This window comes from Ixodes scapularis, unplaced genomic scaffold (assembly GCF_016920785.2).
Source record: "Ixodes scapularis isolate PalLabHiFi unplaced genomic scaffold, ASM1692078v2 PGA_scaffold2__306_contigs__length_199485367, whole genome shotgun sequence".
Lineage (NCBI taxonomy): Eukaryota > Metazoa > Arthropoda > Arachnida > Ixodida > Ixodidae > Ixodes > Ixodes scapularis.
Window position 1 is genome coordinate 195214101 of NW_024609857.1, and position 26181 is coordinate 195240281.

At 43.9% G+C, this 26181-nt stretch overlaps 1 protein-coding gene and 2 pseudogenes across 1 annotated transcript in view; 1 reads left to right on the forward strand and 2 right to left on the reverse strand.

The window, feature by feature from the left end:
* The window catches only part of LOC8027533 (luciferin 4-monooxygenase), an 86044-nt gene extending 80579 nt beyond the window's left edge, over nucleotides 1-5465 (reverse strand). The window contains exon 1 of the mRNA XM_029976689.3: nucleotides 5101-5465. Within this exon, the coding sequence (XP_029832549.2) occupies nucleotides 5101-5103 (3 nt within the window). The 5' untranslated portion in view covers nucleotides 5104-5465. The remainder of the gene's footprint in view (nucleotides 1-5100) is intronic.
* An 8514-nt stretch (nucleotides 5466-13979) lies between these two features.
* LOC115317136 lies at nucleotides 13980-14633 on the reverse strand (annotated as a pseudogene).
* Nucleotides 14634-20202: 5569 nt separating this feature from the next.
* On the forward strand, nucleotides 20203-20669 carry LOC115317143 (annotated as a pseudogene).
* Nucleotides 20670-26181: the final 5512 nt, after the last annotated feature.

The following is a 26181-nucleotide window of genomic DNA, read 5'->3' on the forward strand; positions in this document are numbered from 1 at the left end:
TCAAGAGGGGTGTAATCGCATCTGTGGTAGATAACGCGTGTAAAAAGTCATGTGTACATCACGTTGGAGAGGCAATAGGGTTGCAAAAGTTGCGTCTTTTGGAAGCGGGCCATCACCAGGATGTGATTTCTAGTGTTATGCTTAAGGTGTTAAGAAAGTTCAGTTCGGCTCCGGTAGAAAAACCGGTTGTGAAAAATGTGGTCTGTGTGCCTTACTATCATGGAATATCTCACAATTTGAAGTCAGTGGCCAAGAGGTTCGGAGTAAATTTAGTTTTCAAGGCACAACATAAATTGGAAAGCTTAACCCCCTTTTCGGGTGGTCGTCAGGGTTGCCTAAAGAAACACCAAAACCCTGATTTAACTTGTCAAGTAGGAGTTGTATACGACATTCCGTTGCGGTGTGGATTGTCTTATGTAGGCCAAACTGGTCGCTGTTTGAATGATAGATTGCTGGAACATAAAAGGGCGGTAAAAGACAATGCGCAGTATTCAGAAATAGCTAAACATGTTGTAGACTGCAATCACTCTCAGCCTGAGTGGGGGGATACCCAGGTATTGCATAAAGAAAAAGAAAATGGTAGGAGAGTTGTGAGGGAGACTTTATGTATTTTGGAGTCCTTGGGTTTCGGAAGTGAACTGAAACGCTTTCTATGTCTCTAAATTCCTTTTTTTTTTTTTTTTTGAGGGGTGTTTGAATGTTAACACCGTGTCTGTTCGATAGGCCTGTTATCAGCTGTGGCTGGTCGGTTCCGAAAAATCCATCTTTTTTTTTTTTTTTTTTTTTTTTTGGGGGGGGGGGGGGTGTTTTCATTGTTAGCAGGGTTTGAGTGCCTGTTTCGTGGATTGGAAAGGGGTCAGTTTTTGGTTGGTATGAAAGGAAGGGAGGTAGCATGTGTCATTGGTTCAGTTTGAGATGTCGTTGATGGAGTGGAGAGGAGGTGTGTCGACCTTTGGAGAGGAGGGTTGTTGTGTATATATAAGAGCGGAGGTGTTCAAATAATCTAGAAGCTGTGTTTGAGACTTGTTGTTTTGTCCGTTTTTTTTTGTTTTTTTTATTTTTCCGTGTCTCCGGTTTACGATGGAAGTTCTTCACCAGCTCGCCTGTGCTTTTACCCTTTCTTCGTAAATTATATCTCGCTTTGGCGGTGACCAAAAGCAACCCCTGGAACGTATCTCCGAGTGATGAGTTTAGTGTTCTATTCCGCCCAGATATCAAAAGTGGGCCCCGAAGTGCCAGGAAATGATGTCACAAAAGCCAAAGTGTTACGCTGTCGGATGTCGCGTTCCAAGGGGCTGGCCTTAACACTGGGAGGAATCGTCACCAGTAATTTTATTATCTCTACTTTTAACCTTTAAAGGGGTACTCCGGAAATTCGTGAGGTATACCCAAACAAATTTCATCTTCTCAATCCCAGACTTTAGTGTAAACGGTCTGCTACTTATTGTCTCGAAATTTCACGTAGCTATTAGGAAAATCGTAAATGAAGATGATGCCGAAGCCAACATACAAATTTCCGCGCGCTCTCCGGTGGTGTGACGTCACAAATGGTGGACTTTCACGTCGCGCAGGTAGTCTTAAGCAGAGTATGTCGAGCGTTTTTTCACATGAATGAGTTTCCAAGCATTCTTTTCTCGCCATGAAACGTCTTGTAATCAGGTGGTACGTGGTTTACGTTTACCGGCCACACTGGGTACCATTTCTGTTGTGTATAATACGAGCAACCTGCTGCCGCTTCGTGGAACTCCTACGGATCCACTGGGGAAGAGCGGCACACGCCGACGAGCCCTGACCTCCGGCGGACGTACTCATGTTGCTGTCACCGCCAAGTTTCCAAACTGGCGCCACGTAAACTCGCTGAAGTGGCCCGACGGGATTGACTCTCGTCCCGAGTGCTCACAGCTATTTCAAATCGAGAACTGTATAAACCGCAAAAGCAACAGTTTTCACAGTACTGTAGACTCAGCACAGAACTTTCAGTGCAAGAATGTTGCCCACAAAGGCGAGGAAGGATGTGCTTGACTTGGCACATGCAGGTCATAGAGGAGTAGTAGCTATGAGGGCATGCGCGCGAGGTTAGTTTTGGTGGCCAGGTGTTGACAGCGACATTGAAAGATTGGCATGAAGCTTTGAAACTTGTTGGCGACACCAGAAGGCACCACCGAAGTCACCAATCCTCAAATGGGCGCGTGTGAGACACCTTGGCAGACCATTCAGGCGGACTTCGCTGGCTCCGTGGAGGGGAAAATGATGTTGATTGTTGTCGACGCGTACAGCAAGTGGCTAGAAGTACCCTGCATGCGCAACATACAGTCAGTCACACTGATTGAGGAATCATAGGAACTCTTCGCAACGTTTGGGGTCCCTGAAAGGACGGTATCGGACAATGAACCATCCTTTGTTTCGTCTGAGGTGGAAGACTTCCTAAAGAAAAATGGTGTGACTCACATAACAAGTGCGCCCTACCATCCCGCTACAAACGGAGAGGCGGAAAGAATGGTCCTCGAAACGAAGCAGGCGTTAAAAAAAAAAAGTCCGAGCGAAACAGCGAAATTTTAGTGCAGACTGACAGGTTTCTTGCTTAAACAGCAGACAACCGTCTGTACAACTGGACAAACACCAGCGGCGCTCATGTTCGGCCACGAACTTCCTACAGCACCCACACGCCTACAGCCCCGCGTGCCAAAAGAACCGGCATCTGAATGCGGTAGAGACAAATCACCGAGAGAAGTTAGAGTAGGACAATCCGTTTTCGTTCGCAACTTCGTAGGAAACCCTACTTGCATGGTAGGAACGGTCATGAAGAGACTGGGCACCACTCTTGGCTGGAAAAGTGCGAGAATGGAACGGTTCGTCGACACCTAGATCACGTTAAACCCGGTGCACAGAAGTGTCAGACAGCGAACTCGTCATCGCGCAATTCCAGCGAGGAACCGATGACAAGGCAGTTACCGGCTCCACATGTTCTACAGCCGGACGCCCCAGCACCGTCCGAACACAATCGACCTCCAGCGCCCGAGCTTCGATTAGGAGCTGGCGCGCAATCTGACCCGTGCGACACGGTACCTTCCGACCAGCGGGAGAGCGAGTCAGCGCCAGTTTTCACTGCGGTGCCAAGACAACAGCGCGAACGGCGTCCCCCGGACCGCTACGGTGACTCAGTCAGAGGAGGAAGGGATGTTGTGTGTAATACGAGGAACCTGCCGCCGCTCTGTGGAACTCCCTACGGCGCCACTTGGGCGGTCACGTAATAGCGCCGTCCGCCGACGCGGCATCCGGAGATCGGGTGACCCGAGCTGCCCGTGACGTGAACAGGGGCGGATTTAGGGGGGGGGGGGGGGCGACGCTCCCCCCCCCCCCCTAAATTTCTTTAAGGTCAACTTTGTTTCAATAAAATCATTCATAGACACCAAGCAGAAGTTTAGTTTTTGGTCGCATAGGAAGCATTACGTCAACAAAATATATCAGGGCATCGTTTCGACCGCAACGTCATATCTCAGCGGCCTCCCCCCCCCCTTCCCCCCCCTCCTCCTCCGCTAGCCAAATGCCTACCCCCACCCCCAGGCCTCACCCGTAAGTCTGCCCCTGGACGTGAGCAGGCTTGGGCGGCCGTACGCGTGCCGGGGGTATAAAAACAGTTCATACTCAGCAACCGACTGGAGTGGCCTCCCTATCAATATGGGCCGAGGCGCCCGATATAACAATTTCTGTAGTTACACGTCTGTGTTGCCAGTAGCGGCTTGACAACCACGATGACAAAGAAATTCAATAATTTCGCAGATTTTTTCTTTGTTTTTACAGAATACTTTCGGGGATCGGAACAGCCGTGGCTATCGGTGTGTTGAGCCGATCTTAAAGGTAAATCGGCGAGTATAACTTAATATATGTTCTGTATCCCTGCTGTTTATCCTTTGCAGTGTGCTATTTAGTATCGCAATATTCATAATAATTAGTGTAAAATCGGCGAATAAAAATGTTGCAAAAACCAACATTTCAATATACCCGCACTTTTAAATGCCGTGACTTCAGTGGAAGGCAGGCTTGGCAGGCGAGCAAGCACTCGAAAAAATAGAATGTCCCAAGCATTTGTTCCGTGCTGGTGAGTGAGTACAGGAGCCAGCTTCCAAAGCATTCATTCGAACGCCATGAAACTGCTTGTAATCAGCTGGAATCAAAATCTACAGTGCAAAGAGTGAACTTGTGCCTTCCACGGGCGTCACTTTTTCGTTGTTACGAGAAGAGACTTCCGTTTAAAATACAAAGTGAATACCGAAATTGTAAATTCAATAACTTCACAAAAACCAATTATTTTGACCTAATATTTGGGATATCATTTTAACGATGTTCGTTGTTGCAGTTAGCAAAATTTGAGGCACATCGGGGACCATTAAGAAATCGCCGGAATACTCCTAGCGGCAGCGATTGCTTCTTATCACGGGCATCGATTCTTTGTGTTTTCGTAATGCTCTATCTGTACCCTCCTCTTAGTTTCGACAGGACTCACCTTATCGGCTGTAAATAGACCGACCCGTGACAAAGAAATAGCTGCAAGAAGTGCCAACAGGGGGACACGGCTCAGAATGAACACATGATCGCGTTTAGCTTTTTAACTATTATCATTCTGCATGACACGTATACGCCTGGACAGTATGAGCTGAAACACCTGACGCTATCGTTTTCACGATATTCGTTTTTTCTCGAATTGTCGAAGACTTCAAAGATAAAGACATTAGCTTGGCGTTTAGAGTAGCGTTTGAACCGAAGCTTGTTTTAAAAACTGGCAGGAAAGCCAAAGGAGCAGGGAGGGCTGTATCAGCGATTATTTTTTGCTAAAATATAACCCGAAATATTAACAGAAAAATTCATAAATACCTAAAAATTAATTATAAAAAAGAATTTATAAAAAATAATGAAAAATTATTTATGGATTATGAAAAGATGTTTGTAAGCGTGTATACACTTATTGCATCGGATTAAAACGAACTCTATAGGAAACCATTTAACAATTGTATTACGAATCAAAACAAACACGTATTGAGAAAAATTTAAAGGCGCATGGGTGGAGCCAATGTTATATAAATGTCGGCGAAGGAAGCCTACCATTTGTGGCGCTGGACACAGGGTTACGCAATGCAGCAGTCCAAGTGCGCAGAAGAGGTCTGGAACGGCGCGACGTCCGATTCACGAAGGCGACACTTGCCCAGTGTCTGGGAGTCCCGTCAGCGCGCGGAGAGCGACTCCGGAAAGCCGTCGAGACGAAGAATAACGCTCTCAGATCAATCACCGCCACGCGCGGCGACCTTGGCCTTCTCTGATAGCATCCTGCATTAAGGCTCGGCTGCTGCTGCTGTCGCTGAACCGTCCTTGTTGAAGATAACGGGGCAGAATCATTAGGACGGCAAGGCTTGCCGGGTCGAATCAATGGACAGCGGCGGGGACCTCTACTTTTGCATCGCGCGAGACGGGAAACGAGGAAACCGGTCGGCCGTGCTCAGCGGCACGAGCAATTATCAAGTGCAGCCACGTGCCGCGGGTTTCTCAAACGAGGCTGCTCATTGGCAAAAAACAGAAAAAAGAAAACCGGTATTTGTTGTTGGCCCTGAATGCCGATGCGAGAGGGAGATACCCAACCGCGACTTCGAGAAACACTGCACGGCATTCGAGGTTAATTATCCCGCCTCGATCTGTTGGGACGCAGGACGCCAGGTAGCAGAATAACGCCACAAATAAAATGACACATACCGATGACTGTGGGTAGTGGCCTTTTGATGTTTGATTCGAGTTTAATGTATATCAGATGCTCTCGAAAATTCAAGTCGCTCTTTGGAAAGGGGACCAGAAAAAGACCGAAAACATGATCTGGTCCTGGAAATGCTATAGATGCATATTATTTCCCAAGTGAGCTCTAAGCGCTTTCATTTCCGTGTCTGGGATGTGGCCTTGACAGAGCGTGTTGCACGGAGCGTGCAGCCGATTGCACGTTTCCCCTACAATGGGTGACTGCTCTTTTACCGCGGAGACTTTCCTCAGCGTGCGCTGGGTGGTTCCAAAGCCCATAAACACTCGAAAGGCTCTCAGGGCGCTCCGGAGTGCAGGTGGTAGGAAAGCCCTGTCCGCTGACTTTGTGCACCACCAAAGCGGTTCAGAAGTGAGAACAGCTGGGGTGCCGCCATCAGCGGAGGTCAACGCTGGTCACTGATTGGACACGACGATTGCGTCAACGTTCGGCTCCAATTTGACTCGAAGCCGACCACTGACGCAGCACCCGTTCCCGACACGTGTCCAGCGGTGGCCTTCGATGGAGGCGCAAAATTATCACCTCTACGGCCTTGTTCTTACAAAAAATGATCAATGAGTTTCAATTGACTGTTTAATGTATTAGTATAGAGTCAATTTAAACTCAGTATAAACTGATAAGACTGCTGGGCCAGTTGGTAGTTCAGTAAAAACTCAGCGTCTTATGAGTTTGATCATCAGAAACTCGATATCGTTTCTATTTAACTTACTCATTGGGAATGCAATTCACGTTGGTCATTAAGAACTCAATACATATTCTTTCTAATTTACTCATTACAAATGCAATTGAGCTTGCTGATTCTAATCTCTATATATATTCTTTCGAATTTACTTATTAAAAATGCAACTGGGTTTGCTCGTTATGAACTAAATATTTATTAAATTTAATTTACTCCTTAGCTGTGCAAATGAGTTTTGTCATCAAGAACTCAATATCGATTATTTTGAACTTCTTACATTTGCAAATGAGTTTCATTCTTAAGAGCTCTATATTGTTTATTTTAAGTTAACTCATTAAATATATAAATCAGTTTCGCCATTCATTATCTTTAGCTTAGTCACTGCACATGCACTTGAGTTTTATTACTTGACGGACATTTTTTGTCTCCCCTTTAGAGACTCAATCGAGTTTTTGTCATTTAGTAGTGTAGATCAGCTGTTGAGGAACGGAGCAAGAGCACAGCTGCAAATAACCAGGAGTCAATTTATGTTTATGAAGTCATCGCAAGTTAATCTACGGGTCAAGCCGCGAGAAGTTGGCTCCGTGCACAACTCTACCTCTCAAAAAGTAGAAAATGAAGAAGACTAAAGGAAAGCAGAAAGAGACTGCGACGTTACTTCAATGGAACCGTAGGAGTATTAGAAACAAGACAGGGGAGTTAAACTATACGTTGATAAATTGGACCAGAAACCGGATATAATAGCGTTACAAGAGACCGACGGCCGAGCCAAGCTCGCGGGATACATTACGTATACGGACCCTAGCGAAAAGGGTACGGCGATCTTGGTCCGCAACAACGTATCGGCCACACAGCACGGACCACTCAGCGAGGCTGCAAACATACGCTCATCAAAATTCACAGCAGAAGAGTGGGGGTGACGAGAACATTTTCGTCCTGAATGCGTATTCTCGACCGTCCAACAGGGTCATTGACTTTGAAGGCACATATTGGACTGCATTACCAAAGCAAGAATAAGAACGATTTTAGTGCTAGAAGATTTCAACGCGGCCCATGTTGAAAAAAAATTTTAATTTTCGCTGCACACTTGCAGCTCCGACAGCTGATTCCACTCTCGTACCGTTTAACAAAAAAGAGTTGGCATACATGTATGTTTTGGCGTGGTACGCTCTAATTTTGAAATCATGATTGTTCCGTTTAGAAATATATTATGGTTCTTTTAAGTTTCACTGTTAACTCCAGTTTTATTTTTAAATATCAAAAACAGAAATTTTAAACGCAATTTTTTATGGCGGGCTGAGAGAGGTTGTCGATTCAGTTCAGTCTTCATTTGAGTTCAGCCGTCTCCCGCCCGTACATTCCAAAACAAACCTAGCAGCTCTATTTTGTATTTTTACAAGTTTATCTGTTAAGGTTTTTTGTTCCGGGTCCCGGACGGCACAGGCATATTCCAAAATCAGCCTAACACATGTTATATACGCGGTTTCCTTTAAGTTAGGGAGTGAAACTTTTAGGCTTCGTTGAATAAAGTTCAGTGCCCTGCCAGACCTTACAATTACGTCATCCACATGAAAATTCTACGAACAGTCAGTAGACCATTTGCTATATTACCCAAGCATCAAGGAGAATGCAGGGATTGGTGTTCCACGCGCCACACACGCACGCCTTCCCCGTATAAAATATGCAATGTAAATAACCCAAATAAAGCGTTGACGAACGCGCGTGCAAAATTACATTTGTTTTAGGTTTTTGCTTTACAAAATTTACTACTGCTAAGGTCAGCACGTGCGGCGCGTGGAACACCATTCCCCGCATTCTCCAAGATGCTTGGGTAATATAGAAATAGGTCTGTTGATAGCGTGATACCTAAGTATTTATACGTAGAGGCCTTGTCTACTAAATTGTTAATTATATATTACTGGGTTTCATCTTTCTTCTTTTTTTAGTTAAACATAAATGTACACACCTTTTGGTTTTTAAAGTCATTTTTTTACGTAGAGCACCACGTAGTATTGCGTTCTAAATCTGTTGGTAACTGGGTGACAACATATTCTTACTAATTTTACTGTACACCACGCAATTATCGGCAAACAACCGAACGCAAGATGAAATACCCAAGGAAATATCGTTGCTATATATTAAGAACAAAAGCGGTCCTAAGACAGAGCGGCCCTCCTGTGTGATGGACACCTGGTGTAACATCAACGTATGCCGAACTTTTGCCATTCACTCATACATATTGACAATGATCTAGGAAATAATTTTTAATTCCTCTTAGTACTTTCAAGTCTATATTTAACATCTTAAGTTTATTGAGCAGAAGTGAATGTGAGACGGTATCGAGAGCTTTGCGAAAATCTAGGAATATATAATCTGTTTGGCCTCCCTCATCAACATCGGAGATCAGGTCACTATAAAATTGGACAAGTTGCGTGGTGCAAGGTAAGCCCTTCAGTGCTGTTGTTTAGAACTTTAGATAATAGATTGTTTTTTTTATATGACTTAATATTTCCTAATATTTTAGTGTGTAAATTATATTCTATGATCTTTCAAGAGATGGAGGTTAATGAAATAGGCCTGTAGTTTTCGACATCTTTCCCAGAACCACCTTTGTAAGTAGGAACTATGTGAGCTGTCTCCTAGTCGTTTGGCAAGAGACCCCTAAAGTGACCTCGCATAAATTAAATAAAGATTGAGCGGAATCGGATGAGCACAGCACTTAAGCACACAAGGAAACACGCCATCTGGACATTCACCTTAGTTTCGACGATACTCTTTAGCAGCACTTCGACACCACTCGCGCTTAGTTCGACTGGCTGCATTATTGGGACAGTGCTAATGGGTAATAAACAATTACACTTGTATTGAGTAAGAATAAACTTGAATTTGGGTATTTGGGGGCTCGACATCGCCGGTGACGCCATTACGAAAACGCACTTGTTCATTCAGGTGCTTCTCCTGTCCGCTACCATCCCTCCGAAGCTTAAAGTGGTTTACCTGTGCTCCCGGTGACGACGCACATCATCTGTTCAAGGAGGATGACACCGCATCAACGCCGCACTCGCTGACCCTGCTAAGCCCAGCCAGTTTCACCAACTTCGCCTGGCAACCCGGAACATCGACTGGGGAGTGTCGACTAAAGCCGCTGCAACCGTCCGGCCAGTTGGGTCTCGACATCGCTGCTGACGCCATGACAAAAACGCACTAGCTCATTCAGGTTGGTTACCTCGAAAATGTCAAATGTTTCCGCAGTAATGATTTGTGCCCCTTTTTAGTGTCGAGGACAATGTGTGCACTTCATGGAAGTATTTTTGTTACTACTGTTTTCATTGCTCATACGTATCTTTGGTCTCTCGACTACTGTTAGTTTTGTCGGGAGACGTGAGATCTAACCCGGGCTTTCTGACTGTCAGTGAGCATCTAGAAACAATTCTTGCAACAGTTAAGAGAATTGAGGCTTCGCAGACTGAAATTTCAGCGAAAGTAGCGTCCTTAGAAAACGGACAAAAGGGAACTGACGCAACTGTTCAGCAACTGTCTACCAGGTCATCTGCAGTAGAAACAAGGCTGGAGGCGACGAGCGCTACATCTGAGATCCCTTCCCGTCCTTAACATGTCTTTCGAGTTAACCAACATACAGAAACAGTGCGAAGATAAGGAAAACAGGCTTTGAAGATCAAATCTGTTTTTTTTTTTTTTTTTTGCTGCCAGGATAATTTAGTGGAAACATGGAGTCAATCGGAAAGAAACATTGTTGAATTCTGAGCAAATTATCTTGGCGTACAGCTGGATTCTTCCAATCTAGAAAGATCGCACCGCTTAGCGAAATTTCAACCTGATGAAAATAGACCAATCATCGTCAAGTTTACCAGATTCAAAGATAAAGAGAGTATTTTGACTGCCGGGATTCAAACCGTTCGCGATGAATTTTCAGAGTCCGTGCGCTTTGCCCGCAGTAAACTTTATGAGTACGGAAGGAGTCTAAACCTACCGTTTAAAGTTCGTTTTAACAAATTACACATCAATAACAAACGTTTCGTCTTTAACTTAGAGTCTCAGTCTGTAGTGGATCTCGCATAACTAGGTACATGTAAAAAAACAAAAACAAAGCATTGTCCCTCATGCTACGCATCACTTAGAATATTGGGAGCAATTTCACGTTTCACAAGGCAATTTACTTTCTATGCATCTGCCGTTCGTTCATTATGTTTTCTAATTCGCTCAAAACTCTAGTTTACACCTGCAGTGTGGAATTGTATAAATGATACAGCATCTTGCTCTATAGAGCGTGTACAGAAGCGTTTTATTCGCATAGTTTTCGATCTTTTTTTTTGGACGTAAGTTTTATTATAATCACGATCGGCTGCTCAAGAGACTTGGTTTATGTGCTCTGTTTGACAGACGGCGTTGTTTGGATATATTGTTTTTACGCAAACTTGTAAATCGACTTCAGCATGGGCGCACCAACCGGAGGGGGGGGGGGGGGGGTCAAGGAGGGCGCTTGCCCCCCCCCCCCCCCCCCCCCCCCCCCAGTTCTCAGAGCGGGGGGGCTAGGCATGTATTCGACCCATCTGAAACAGCCACCACTGGGCAGGACAAACATTGCATGGCCGGCGGCGCCCAAGGGATACCAAGGGCATCGCCCCCCGGCCCGGGGGGGGGGGGGGGGGGGGGTGGGGGGGTCTGGTTTATCCCCCTTTTCCCTCAAAAGCAAGTTGGTACGCCACTGGGCTTGTCGACTGTCCTGCCTTGTTAAGCGCTGTACGCTTTCACGCCCCACCACGTTCGAACAGTAATCGCAACTTTTTCTATCCATCCGCATTTTTTCACACGTCTCCCATAATACGAATGCAGCATGATTTTAATAAGTTCGATTCTTCGCTCCTAGAAATATTGAGTGACAAGTCAACTTTTCAGCGTAATCTAGAGAGTATATTTTTTGCATGATTCAAGTGGTTTGCAATTTTGAGCGTTTTTTGCTCTTTTGGGGTTGCTGTATTTGTATTTTCAGTGCCTCTTCTTCTTTTACATTATATTGCTTCTCGGATGTTGCTATTTGTTCTACGTTTGTTTTGTGAGTGCTTTCTTGGGGTAGCTATGCTTTCTCGGTGCTTATACTTTTATCCCTCACTCGTCGAATGTTGAAAAAAATGACCGCATCTCCACATAGTGAATGATGTTGATTGGGGCGAAGCTCTGGTTGGGCTAATGATACAGATTTTTTTTATAGGTAGTGCTGATGGTGCTGATTTTTTTTTATTGCTCATAGGTAGTGCTGAGTTCCGGGATGCGTTTCGACTTCATTATTACTGCTTTATGATCGGTGAAATGCAGAGCCAGTGGTTCTTCTAGCGGATCAGCTTGAATCCGCTAGAAGCCGTGGGAACGCATCTCCACCGCTTAAGTCAACGGTCCATGTCAGAAAGAGAATGTGTGGTATGGAACGTGGTTATATACGCATAAACGTTGAGCCAATTCATGCAAAGTTTAACGCGATTATATACGCATCTGACCGCAGCGCCCTCTCCTGTATAGACGTTGAGCGGCTACATGCAACGTTTCATCCATGACAGAAACCCCAGCTCTTGAGTTACTACCACATCTCAGAGCCCCCTATTCGTCCCGCAGTCGTGGCCGAGTGGTTAAGGCGATGGACTAGAAATCTATTGGGGTTTCCCCGCACAGGTTCGAATCCTGTCGACTGCGCAAACTTTTTTTTTTTTAGGTGAGCACGGACGGCAGACGGACGTACGGACGGACGGGCGAACGGACGAGGCCCTGGATGACCTTCATGCAAGAGTCATAGAACCTTTGGTTGTAAGGATACTGGGATGACGAATCTTGACCCCTACAGGTTACAGATCTCTTGTACGCACAGCTGAGTTGTTCGTGGAGCGTACGGTTTTAACTGTGGGTCATGCAGCTCAGCTCCAAATCACAAAGGATCTCGAAGGTTCGCCAAAATCAAGTCTTTTGAAATGGCGTCGGCCACGACAGACGCAAGTAGTACGCAAGGATAGGCCCCCTCGAGCATAAATACCTCGGCTGGCCGCTCAATGGAACATGCAGGAACTGGCAGCGGCAGCCTACTCAAGGCATCCGCATTTGCTATGTGTGAACCAGGTCTGTATTTCAGTTTGTAGCTCTAAGCCGACAGCATCAGTGCCCAACGCAGCACACGTGGCGAACAGGTCTCAGGTACAGGCTTGTCCGCAGCAAGCAGCCCCAGCAAGGGCTTGTGGTCTGTGACCGCTTCGAAGTCACGGCCCCACAGGTATTGCCGGAACTTAGTCACACCAAATATCAGAGCCAGGGCTTCCTTGTCAAGCTGACTATAGTTGCGCTGAGCCGGCAGAAGACCTCTAGATGCAAACGCAATTGGTATCTCAGTACCTGAGTCTTCTCGATGAGCAAGGACAGCCCCAATTCTGTTCGGCGACGCATCGCAGATAAGCACCAATGCTTTCTTCGGCTCATAATGCGCCAATACCGCGGCAGACAGCAGTAACTCCTTGCTCTGACGAAAAGCCTGTTCCTGGTCCGCACCACAAGTCCAAGGCGCCCTTGCCCCCAGAAGATGGTTTAACGGATGTAGAACGCTGGACAAGTTAGGCAGGAACCGACGATAGAAATTGACCAGTCCCAGGTAGCTCTGCAGTGTTTTTACATCGGTAGGCCTTGGAGCTTTCAGTACTGCGTCAGTCTTTTCTGGGTTTGGTTGGAATCTCGCAGAGCTAACGACATGACCCAAGTATTTAACCTGGGGAACCAAGAAATCGCACTTGCACAGCTTCAGCTTCAGCCCAGCTTGCTGCAGCCGACTCAGCACTTGGCTCAGGTTTTCCAGGTGGTTTTGATCGTTTCGCCCTGTCACGAGAATGTCGTCAAAATATACTACGACGTGCTTAAGTCCTTGCAATAGGTTCTCCATCTCTCGCTGAAACATCGGTGGTGCAGAGGTCACACCGAACGGCAGGCGAGTGTACTGGTACAGACCTCGTGGAGTGTTGATGGCAACCAGTTGTGACGAATTCTCATCAAGTTTAACTTGTAGGTATGCATCTTTTAAGTCCAACTTGCTAAATTTCTCGCCTCCGCTCAGCTTAGCAAACAGGTCCTCCACTCGCGGGTTGGGGTACTTTTCAGGTACAGTCACAGGATTCACAGTGACTTTGAAGTTTCCACAGATGCGAATCTGCCCATTTTGTTTCAGGACCGGTACAATAGGGGCAGCCCATTGCGAAGTCTTCACTGGAGGTAGGACTCCCTCCCGTTCCATGCGTTGCAACTCCTCGTTGACTTTGGCAAGCATCGCAAATGGAACTGAACGAGGCTTGAAAAACCTTGGTTTGGCGTTGTCCTGTAGATTTATCTTTGCGGCCACCCCCTTGAAAGTTCTTAGACCTTCATCAAAGATACTGGAGTAAATGCAACGAGGTTCGCAACAGAAGTCACCAAGTTGACATCCTTCGCGTTGGAACGCTTCATGCCAATGCCTTTCATTCAGCCACGTCCTAGCAGAGATGGGCAGGTGCCAGGGACAACATACAAGATGTCCTGACATTCGCGGTTTCCAAGTCTCACCGTTGCAGTAAGGCTTCCCTGAACTGGGAAAAGTTCACCTGAATAGCTTTTCAGCATGACGCGCGACGGGTCCAGCTACCTTGATGGAATTTCGCGTCGAAATGTTTCCTCAGACACAACAGACACGCTAGCTCCCGTGTCAAGTTCCAACAGCAATGAGGTCCCGTTCACCGTAACTTCCACTCGGAAAGGTTGGCCGTCGACTGCAGGAGATGTCATTTCCCACATCTCGTAGACTTCTGGCAGTCAGACATCTTGCGACTGGCCCGCTTCATCCAAGGTGTGGACCGACCTCGGTATTCTAGTGGACGTCGTTGGGCCGCCAGCGGTCGCATCCGCTGTCTTCCCCTTGCACACTCATGCCAGATGCCCCTTGCCCCGACACTTGTGACAAGTGGTACTTGCATGACGGCACTGTGTGGCGTAATGCTCGCCTCCGCAACGAAAACACGAGATGGTGCCAGTCTTCCACTTCGGGTTCACAGCTGCATTGCGTGACACGGTGTTAGCTGACGCGAGGTTTGGCTGTATAGACGTCGATAGCATCTGCGAACCGTTTTTCGCTGCTTCCATTGCAACGACCGTCTTTTTTGCGAGGTCGAGGGTCAAATCTGGAATCTCTAGGAGTCGCCTTCGTATCATCTCGTCGTTAATACCTCCGACGATGCGGTCTCGCAGCATTCTATTTCGGAACGCGCCGAATCCGCAATCATCCGCCAGCTTGTTCAGACAAGCAAAAAAATCCGCCGCTGTCTCACCGTCATGACGCATCCGTGAACTGAACTTAAAGCTGGCGACGACTTCCGAAGGCTTCATTGAGAAATGCTCGCCTAATACCTCGAAAATGGTTTCTAGGCTGGCCTCCGACGGTTTGACAGGAGCCAGCAGGTTTCGAAGCAACGAATATGTGGCCGGTCCAAAACACGTAAGTAAAACGGCTCGCCTTTTCTCATCAGTTACATCGTTGGCGATGAAGTACTCTTCAACCCGCTCCCGATACTCGCTCCAGTTCGTTGCAGTGTCAAACGGCTCTAGTTTGCCGACCACCGGCATTCCAGAACAGGCGCACGGTCCGACGGCAGCAGTTCAACACTTCCACTTCCTCGTCGCCACTGTAATGTTCGGCGAGTGACCGGGACAGCGGGTCATTGACGAGCGCACGCAAGCTTGCCCAGTGTTCATCTGTTTTAATCTCGTGCGACATGCTCTTTATATACCAGGTGCGCAGGGGGCGCCACCTGGCTGTCTACCACACAATTGCGATACATGTGCTCAACTTTATGTTAATCGCCTACGAGAATTCAAAGGAAAATTTTATAAATGTGACCTACCATCCGTCCTTAAACACAAACCTCAAAAATTCTGGAAGCTCATTGCACCGAATGAAACCACAAATATAATGTATATATGTAAATATATATAACATGTAATATAATATATATGTTAAATATAATATCTTTGGCTAACCGGGAAGGTGACACCATTTCTGACGTTGAATGTCCTGTTGTTATGAATAACCATTTGGCATCTATATTTACGCAGGAGGATGCGTCAACAGTGCCGGTTATTAATGACGTTAGCTATCAATTCATGAGTCCTATTTCCGTATCAACTTCGGGAATTGAAAATATTACAGATAACCTAAATATTACTACATCAGCTGGCACAGATTACATTAACTCTAGGGTTCTTAAAAATACTAAACGCGTATCCAGTGAAATTTGCAGTCTACTATTTCAACAATCATTATCCACCGGTATACTTCCAGACGACTGGAAGATAGGGAAGGTCATTCCTGTTTTCAAAAACGGAGATCGCCACCTCGCAGAGAACTACCGCCCCATCTCTTTAACCAGTGTTGTGTGCAAAGTACTTGAACATATAATTTTTTTCGCATGTTGCATCGTATCTTGAGTCTAACAATTTTTTTTATAAAGATCAGTTATGGTTTTCGTAAAGGCCTTTCCTGTGAAGCACAACTGCTGGAATTCACCCATGACCTACATCTTAACATGAACTCTAACTCTCAAACCGATGCAATATTTCTGGATTTTTCTAAAGCATTCGACGGCGTTCCCCACTGTCGCCTTTTGTCTAAGCTTTCGTCACTTAATCTTGATTCTTTAACCGTCTCATGGATTCGCAACTTTCTGTCGCTCTCAGTATACTGTCTGTGGTAATTTTCAGTCTGACAGTACTAATGTAACCTCTGGCCTTCCGCAAGGCAGCGTCTTGGGTCCTTTGTTATTTCTTATCTACATAAACGACCTCCCAAATGCATTGTTTTCTAATGTGCGTTTGTTTGCGAATGACTGTGTCTTGTACAGGAAAATAAACACTCCAGATGACCACGTACTACTCCAGCATGATCTTGATTGCATTAACAACTGGTGCGAAGAATGGCTCATGACACTAAATAAATCCAAATGCCAAGTAATGAACTTGACTCGCAAACGATCTCTTTCACAGTTCCCTACACATTAGGCACTTCATCCCTTAGCGTGTGTTCATCCTACAAGTATCTTGGTGTCCATTTTACATCTAACCTTTCATGGGTCACCCATGTTAACTCTGTGACCGCTGACGCATCTAGAACGCTCGGTTATATTAAACGTAACTTAGAAGCGGCCCCTAACTATCTCCGCAAACTCGCTTACGATACATATGTCCGTCCTTAACTCGAATATTCTGCCGCGATTTGGAGACCTCATCAGAGATACCTAATCACGCACATTGAAAAAGTCCAGACTCGAGCAGCACGCTTTATAACATCTTCCTATTCATATAGCATGACTGTCTCTCTCCTAAAACATCAATTTTCCCTGCCATTGCTCGAAGTGCGTCGAACCCTTTTTACTCTGTGCCTAATTCGCAAGTTCTATTATAACAATCGTTTATGAAGCGTTACTTTCCTTAAACCCCCTAATAGATCATCTCATCGAACCACTAACAGTAAAAGTTTTCAACACCTCACTGGGTCAACCAACGCGTTTATTAACTCAGTTGTTCCACGTGGCATCCGCGCATGGAACGACCTTCCCGAATCCAGAGTCGCCATTGCCGAGACCAGACTGTTCCGTGCTAAACTTTTGAATCTTATTTTCTAAGCAATGCGATTCCGCTTAATTCTATTTCTGTGTAACTTGAAAACGTTTTATATCAGTCCAGTGTTTTTGTTATTGTTTTTTTTTTCTGAATTTGTAGTTAGTTGGGTCTTCATTGTATGCTGTGCCTACATGACAAATTTGTGTGAGACTGTATGTGCGTTTGTTCTATTTTCTTTTGTGGACTTATGTGTATAATACTCCCTTTACTCAATGCTCTGGAAAGGAGCCTCTAAGGTATTGTGAATAAATAAATAAATACCTCTTAGGGTACTTTCCCTTGTTTGTGGAAATCTTCTATAGTTGTGCCCATATTCAAGGCTGGTGATCCATCATTAGTTAGTAACTATCACCCCGTTTCCTTATTGTGTGGTTTTGCGAAGGTTTTCGGAATGGTTATGCATAACCGGACCTCAAATTTGTGTTCTTTTCTTTGATTTCTCTGTTTCGATAGTCACAAACAGAGGCCAAATTGATGCCGTATATTTTGACATGTCGAAGGCCTTAGACCGTGTAGATTATACCTTACTCCTCTGCAAACTTCATTTTTATGGCATGTGCCCAAAGCTTTGTTAATGGTTCAGGAGCTATTTGAGTTTACGCAGTAACACTGCTCGTGTTGGAAACTCTTTTTCGCAGAGATTTACATCAACTTCTGGTGTACCCCAAGGTTCGAACCTGGGACCACTGTTTTTTCTATTTTGTTGGTAAACGATATAGTATCCTGTGTCAATCACTCAAATGTCCTTCTTTTTGCTGACGACATAAGAACATAAGACTCTTTTTAAATGTTAAAGACCCTACTGATCGTACTTTATTGCAAACTGATATTGGTGCAATTTCAGAGTGGTTTAGAAAAAATGCTTTGTCGTTAAAACCTGAAAAGACTAAAGTGATTTCTTTATCGAGAAAGCGGGACGTTTTCTTTTACCCTTAAGTGTTTGAGGGCAACGTATCTCTGGTAAGAGACCTTGGAGTCTATATTGATAGTACGCTATCATTCACTGCGCACGTTTCTAAGTTCGTTGGTCAGCGATAAGAAAGTTGGAAACGATCACACGTTTATCGAGTTATTTCACTTCACCATTATCTGTAGTGCGTTTATTTTGTAGCCTTGTACGCTCAGGACTTGAATTTGGTTCGATTAGTTGGAATTCACTATCTTTAACACAAGTTGAAATGATTGAGCGTGTGCAGAAGAAATTTATGCGAATTATTTATGACCGATACATTGTTCGGAAACAGTGTTTTAGCTACGATTTGTTACTGTTTTTATTTTGCCTTGAAAGGCTATCAACGAGGAGGGCTGTTAGAGACATTCGTTTTCTTCATAAGGTAGTGCATGGTACTGTTAATGCTGAACATTTACTTATGAATATAGACTTTCATGTGCCCTGCAGAGCTAGTCGACATTTTTGAACATTTTATCCTACTGGAATTTGTGAATCATCGCCATTATGTCGCATGCAGTTTGCCTATAATATTATATGCGATTGTGACGTAGATATATTTCTTGATTTTGTTAGTTTCAAGTCGGCTTTGAAAAAGTGTATTTTATCCAACCAGGAGTTAGCGTAAGCTTGTATTTGCTTTGCAAACTTGTATTTGTGTCCTTACAAATGTCTGTGTAATTTTGTGCATGTTTGTATTTTAAATAGTGTTGCTGTAAACACAAAATGACAGTGCACTACACAAAAGGCGTGACAGCTGTTTGTGGGTACCAAAGAAAAAATTAAACATAAGATTATTATTATTATTATTATCTTGTCATTTGCTTTGTACCACACAAAAGGTCTTGCCCTGTCTGTGGACACACAAAATAAATACTATTATTATTATTAATATTATTATTATTATTATTATACCGTAGCGTGCGATAAAAATAATACATTTTCTGTCTTTTTCCCAAATATTCGCAGCATCATACCAAAACGAGACGAGCTGCATAATGTTCTTGAGGACAATTCGTCTAAAATACTCCTTCTCACCGAAACCTGGTTAAAACCTAATATCGACAATAAAGAACTTTTCCCTCTACATCTATGCTATAACATTTTCTGGCACGACCGGCCCAGCCGGAGAGGCGGCGGTGTGCTAATTGCAATAAAAAGGTATATTTCTTTTTTTATAATTTGCCTAATAAACCATGGCTTAGAATTTATGTGTATATGCATTTGTACGCCGTCTAGTAAAGTCATTCTTGGTGTATGCTTTAGGCCACCCGATTGTGCGTCATCCTTTCATGCTGAACTGTGCTCTGTCCTGGACATAAAAGATCGTCCCCCAAAGCTGACTTGACTTTTTCTGGCGATTTCAATTTTCCTTCCATAGACTGGTCTAATCGATCACCCGGAGGCTCCGTCGCATCAAAAGTATTCTTAAATATGTGCCTCACTCTAAACTTCACGCTGCTAGTTGATAAAATAACACGTTCAGACAGCATTCTCGACTTGATTTTAACTACGTCAGCAGACCTTGTCAAGTCTATTCACTACTGCCATGGGCTCAGTGATCACAAAGGTTTGCACATCGACTTGTCACTCCCCGTTCTGATGAAAAATCCCATTTCCAAAATCATTCACGACTATAACAAGGCTGACTACGCATCGATAAACCGTGAGTTGGCCATTTTCTACGACCATTCCATTTCTAATGTTTATCGTAGATCATTAGAAGAAAACTGGGCGTTATACAAGAATAAAATGAATAACCTTGTTCATATGTTTATTCCAACCATTTATATATGCTCTGATGCAACTAACCCATGGTTTACAAAAACTTTGCTGTCATTAGAAAACAGGAAGAAAAGACTTCGCTAAAGCAAAACGTACGAACACTCCCCATGTTTGGGATGCTTATAATTATGCCCTAAAGATGTACAGCAGTGGCTTCAGACTATGTAAAAAAAGTTTTTTTTGGATGACTTACCTAACATACTTCGTACGAATCCAAGGAAGTTTTGGAACTTGGTCTTTCCGATAAGTGGCAACCCTATCATCCATCTCACGAACGCTAATGGTGACCCCATCCTGGAAGGCGACTGCCCTAGAGTGTTCAACAATTAGTTTTCTTCGGTTTTTACAAACGATTGTTTGTACAGCGTTCCCATCCTTGCCGATAAACCCTATGAGCTTATGCTTCCTATCGCTATTAACTCTGCTGGAATAAAAAAAAAAATTCGCGGATAAACTCAAACTTACATCATTTGCTGGCAACATATTCGAAAAGCCGGGATCATTATCTGCTGGTCCCGATAACATCAACTCTAAAATCTAAAAAAATACTAGTATAATTTTTAGTGAGTTTTTGGAACTGATCTTTACCCAATCACTATCCGAATGCCGCCTTCCCTCCGACTGGAAGATAGGCGGGGTCATCCCAGTTTTTAAGCAGGGTAGTCGCTCTTCTGTGTAATTATCGCCCAATATCTTGAACCTCTATCTCTCGCAAACCACTAGAGCATATACTTTACTCCCATATCATGGCTCACCTTACAAGTGATTCTTTTTTCTTTAAACACCAGCACGGATTTCAAAAGGAACTTTCCAGCGAGACTCAGCTTTGTGATTTTGTTCAGGAACTGCACTCTAACCTTGAATGTCATATTCAGACTGACGCCGTTTTCTGGATTTCTCAAAAGCATTTGACTGTGTCCCTCATCAACGCCTGCTCTCTAAATTGTCATCTCTTCGTCTTGACTCACTCACATTTGCGTGGATACGTGACTTTCATTTGTCCTGCGTGCAGCCAACGTTCATCAATGACCACGAATCTTCTTTAACAAACGTGTCTTCTGGCGTTCCGCTGGGGTCCGTTTTAGGGTCTCTATTGTTTTAATATATATAAATGACCCCCCTAGCACCATTTCCTCTAGAATACCTCTTTTTGCAGATAACTGAGTCGTATATAGCAAAGTAGCAAGTGTTCAAGATAACAACCAACTTCAAGGTGATCTGATTAATATCAACAAATGGTGTAATGACTGCCTGATGTCACCAAACAAGTCTAAATGCAAACTAATTCGCTTCACTAGAAAAATATCTGTACTCTCCTACCAGTACTACCTAGACTCTGATTTAATTGAGACTGTTACTATGTATAAATATCTGGATGTAACAGTAACACCAGGCCTCTCCTGGAATAATCACATTCAAGCCATCACTGCTGACTCATCAAGAACCCTTGGACAAATAAGACGTAGACTGCGATCTGCACCTCCCATTGTCCGCAAGCTGGAGTACGACACGTACGTCAAACTTAAAGTAGAATATGCCGCTACAATCTGGAATCCCCATCAGATTGACTTAATTAACAATCTCGAAGCAGTTCAAAACAGGGCTGCCCGATTCATCTTGTCTACCTATGATCCTTCATTCAGTGTTTCCGCCTTAAAAAGCCAACTTACCATGTCCTCTTTGCAGCTGCACAGGAAAGTCTCTCAGCTCTGCCTTCTTCATAAAATCTACTATTCCATTCCAGACCTTAAAAATGAGTTGCTATCACTCCCCGACCGAACATCGTCGTGCCTTAACAACACACGTGCCATCCAACGTATTCCAGGCTCTACGAACGCATTTAATCGATCATTCCTCCCTCAGTACATCAGCGACTCGAATAACCTCCCATCATCCATTGTCAACACTCTGTACCCGAATCATTTTCTATCTTGTATTAAACTTATTTTTCACTAGTTTTATGGTTTGTATGATTTGTGTAATTATCAGCAGTCCTGAGCGTGTTAAGTTTTTTAGCTTACTTTTCTCTTTTTCATGTATTTGCGTTTTCTCTAGTTTATGAATCTTGAATCCCCCCCCCCCCCCCCTCCCTTTTTGTGTACTGCCCTTTACGGGCCCTTAATGTGTAAGTAAATGAAAATAAAATGAAACAGATTGAAAGAGATTATTTAAAGACGAAGCGTTTTCTGCATCATGTACAATTAGCTGCCGGTTATAGGTAATTTCGTTTATTCCTCCTAAAGTGGTGCCGTATCCCTTTAAGTACTGCCAAAACATTTTGGAATTCGCTTTCATCCAATCATTTAGTCTACAAAACCAATTTTCCTTAGCAATTTTATATTGAACTTGTATTCCCAAATTGGCTCAGCAAGTTTCTCAAAGTGATCATTACTTTTTTTTTAATCTAAGAAATGCTTGCCTCCGTTTTTTTAATTATTCCAAGAACATGGGAAGTCAGCCATGGTTTTTTCCGGTTTTAAGCATTGCCGAGTCTGTTCTTGGGGTATATTTATTCGTAATTTCAAGTAATTTCGTTTTAAAAACCAACCATAATGCGTGGATATCATAATCCTCGGATAGACAATCAAAAACAGGCAAATGGTCAAGAAGTCCACTGGAAATACTACGGTAATCACCTTTCTCAAAGAAAAGGACTCGTTTTGATGCACACGACTTCGACTGATTAGTTTCAGTTTTTGATGCCTGCAATGACTGCGAGTAGATCACTAATTCTCGGAATGACATCTACCGAACTAACAAGATATGGTGTGCTGCAAAAAAGAGGTCTAGAATACTACTATACCGAGCTGGCTCTTTCACGTACTGTAACAATCCAAAAGTGTATGATATGCTTTTTATTTCAAAGTTGACGTGGCTATTAACCTTGTTTACACAAGTGCTGTTTTGCCGGTCTAGGTCAGGCAAGTTACAAACTCCCACAAGCAAAATAGTTTGGCCAGAGGCCTCGGAGACAATATCGTACAGTAGCTGAGATGTGCCGAAATCCGAGATTGATGGTCGGTAAAACGCCCCGGCAACACATGAAGAATGATCAGTTAAAGTAACTGTGCACCAGATTGACTCGACGGCGTCGTGAATAACATCATGTACAGATGACGTTAGTGAAAAATGAATTAGCAAAAAGACCCCTCCACCGAGCCGGGGCCTGTCCTTCTGATAAGCAATAAATTCCTTCGGAAATACTTCACTATCGCTAATAGAGGGATTCAGCCAAGATTCTGTCCCAAACACAACACCAGCCTTGACGGACCCGATTAATCCTGCAAATTCATCCACCTTATTTACTATACTTCTGTAATTTACAACAACAGCAACTAAATCACGATGGACTGTTTTCTTTTCCTTAGTGGGGCGTCAATGTATTGGGACAGGAACAACTTACTCTTTTTCTTTGTCCCAAGTGAAAAAACTTACCATTAACAATTAGTTTGTAAAAACTTATTTTACCTGATTGTCTCTATCTGTCTTTTAAATTTTTGCAAATTTCCACAGTCGCTTGGCGATGTTTCGAGTTTCGGGTGGGTAGACCTGGCCTGCGCTGTAGGTTGTATCCTTAAACATTTTGGCGTTCAACATAATGTCCTGCTTTTCTTTTTACGACGCAAAGGTTACAATAATCGGTTTTCTTCTTCGTCAGTGTAACAACCATTACGATGCGCCCTTTGTACCAATGTAACTCGAGACCCAGGCTAGTTTTACAAATTTGCTCGATTATTTTTTCCGACTGATCCCACGTTTCTCGGTGGTTGTTGTAAACTACACCATAGAAACCAAGATCTTGCCGGCGATTTCTATTTTCCAGGTCTACGCTCTTGCCTTTCAAGTCCTCAACTTGTTGGGCTAAATATTTGATTGAATTAGCTTGTTCATATACCAGTTTGCTAACGGCTTCGACCTGTCACTCTGCGACTGAAAGTTTATTGTTTATTTCGGCTATCCTAGTTTTGTACTTGGTGAACATGTTTTCGATAAAGTCAAGTTTCTTCATAATGTCTGCCTGAGCCCTCTGTAGTCGTTTTTTTTTAAAATCAAGTTCTACAGACGTAAGTTTGTTTCTGCATTTTCCATCGTGAAAGGAATTGTAAGATAGAAATTCCCAACAACTTGCCAGACCTTTTTTTAAACGCAGTTACAAAAACAAATTATTCATGCATAGTTGCAAAAATAAATTATTGATACACAGTTGCAAACATTCTATTGATATTCAATTGCAAAAATTCTATTGAAACTCGATTGAAAAATTCATTAAAAAAACTATTGACATAAATCAATTGAAATGTAATAGCTAAAATCTAACTAAAAGTGGGTGGCTGCAACGGTTCAATAGGAACTAAAAAAAACTTTTCATTTGAGACTTAACGTGGTGTATTGAGCGGATTCTTCACAATTTCAATTGACACTCGTTTCGTTTTTTGTAAGGGATTCCCCCGCGATTTACCTCATAGATGGTGCAGAATGTTTCAGGTAAAAACGAGTTGCATGCACGCAGCTGCGCACGCAGGTCGGGCGCTCCAAATGAGCTCGGGCTACGGGCTGTTTGCAGTCGATCTAGGTGAGCTATACTCCATATTACAAACATCTACAGGGCAAACAAAGGCATGTGCACGAGCGCATGGCTTTCCAAAGAGCCTCATATCAATACCACCTGGAAGACAAGGCCTGCGCATGACGTTTCGTTAGTAGATCCCCGACCCGCCCCAAGCGGCAAACACCCCGAAGCTTGACGAGAGTAGGGCCCGCGTCGCAACTACGTCGCATTCACTTGCGGCCGCAGCTGTGTGCGTGACTGCTGAGCGCGAGCTGATAGCGAGCTTCCAGTGCATTTGCGACGTGCACGCGAACGCTCCCTCGGCCAGGAGCGCGAGCTAGCACGCGTTCCTGGCTTTGAGACGCGCATTTCTAGCGCGCGCGCTCGTTCTGCGGTAGAACGCTTCGAATCAGCTACCCGGAATATAAACAGCGCCCTCGAAAATGGCGTAGCGTCCAGCGTCCAACGAAGGGCTTTTCAGCCCTTCGCGCAGCAGTAAGGCAATTTCGCTCATCCATTTGACGCTCCACGTGAACGTCTAACTTCATCGTATGCTATTTGCAAGAGAAACTCGGCGTGAGCATCTGTTTCATTATCTGTTACACAAACCACTGAAGCAGGCGATGGAGCAGACGGTGTAGCAGACGATGTTTCTCATCCGGGCTAGCTAGGGGGCGCTGAAAGGATCTACTAGTGATGACGTTTAGAGGAGGAAACGCGCAGGCCTTGTGTTCTAGGTGGTATTGCTCATATGCAGGAGTTCTCGTGCCAACAAAAGCATTTTGCTAAGCAAGGTTCACGGGTCTGAGCCTCCGTCATTACAGCATGCATTTCTTGGGCAAGCGATTGAACTATAATAATAATATAATAATCTTTTATTTTTTTTAGGGCCCATAAACAGCTGTAACGCCTTTTGTGTGGTGCACTGTCATTTCGCACTATTCAAAATACAAACATGCACAAAACTACACAGATATTTGTAAGGATACAAATACATGTTTACAGAGGCAATACAAGCTTACATTAATTCTTGATTGGATAAAATATACTTTCTCAAAGCCGACTTGAAACTAACAAAATCAAGAAATATATCTACGTCACAATCGCATATAATATTATAGGCAAACTGCATGCGACATAATGGCGATGATTCACAAATTCCAGTAGGATAAAATGTTCAAAAATGTCGACTAGCTCTGCAGGGCACATGAAAGTCTATATTCATAAGTAAATGTTCAGCATTAACAGTACCATGCACTACCTTATGAAGAAAACGAATGTCTCTAACAGCCCTCCTCGTTGATAGCCTTTCAAGGCAAAATAAAAACAGTAACAAATCGTAGCTAAAACACTGTTTCCGAACAATGTATGGGTCATAAATAATTCGCATAAATTTCTTCTGCACATGCTCAATGATTTGAGCTTGTGTTAAAGATACTAAATTCCAGCTAATCGAACCAAATTCAAGTCCTGAGCGTACAAGGCTACAAAATAAAAGCACTGCAGATAATGGTGAAGTGAAATAACTCGATAACCGTGTGATCGTTTCCAACTTTCTTGTCGCTGATGCAACGATCTTAGAAACGTGCGCAGTGAATGACAGGGTACTGTCAATATAGAGGCCCAGGTCGCTTACCGCAGATACACGATCTATCCCGTTTCCCTCGAGCACATAAGGGTAAAAGAAAACGTCCCGCTTTCTCGATAAAGAAATCACTTTAGTTTTTACAGGA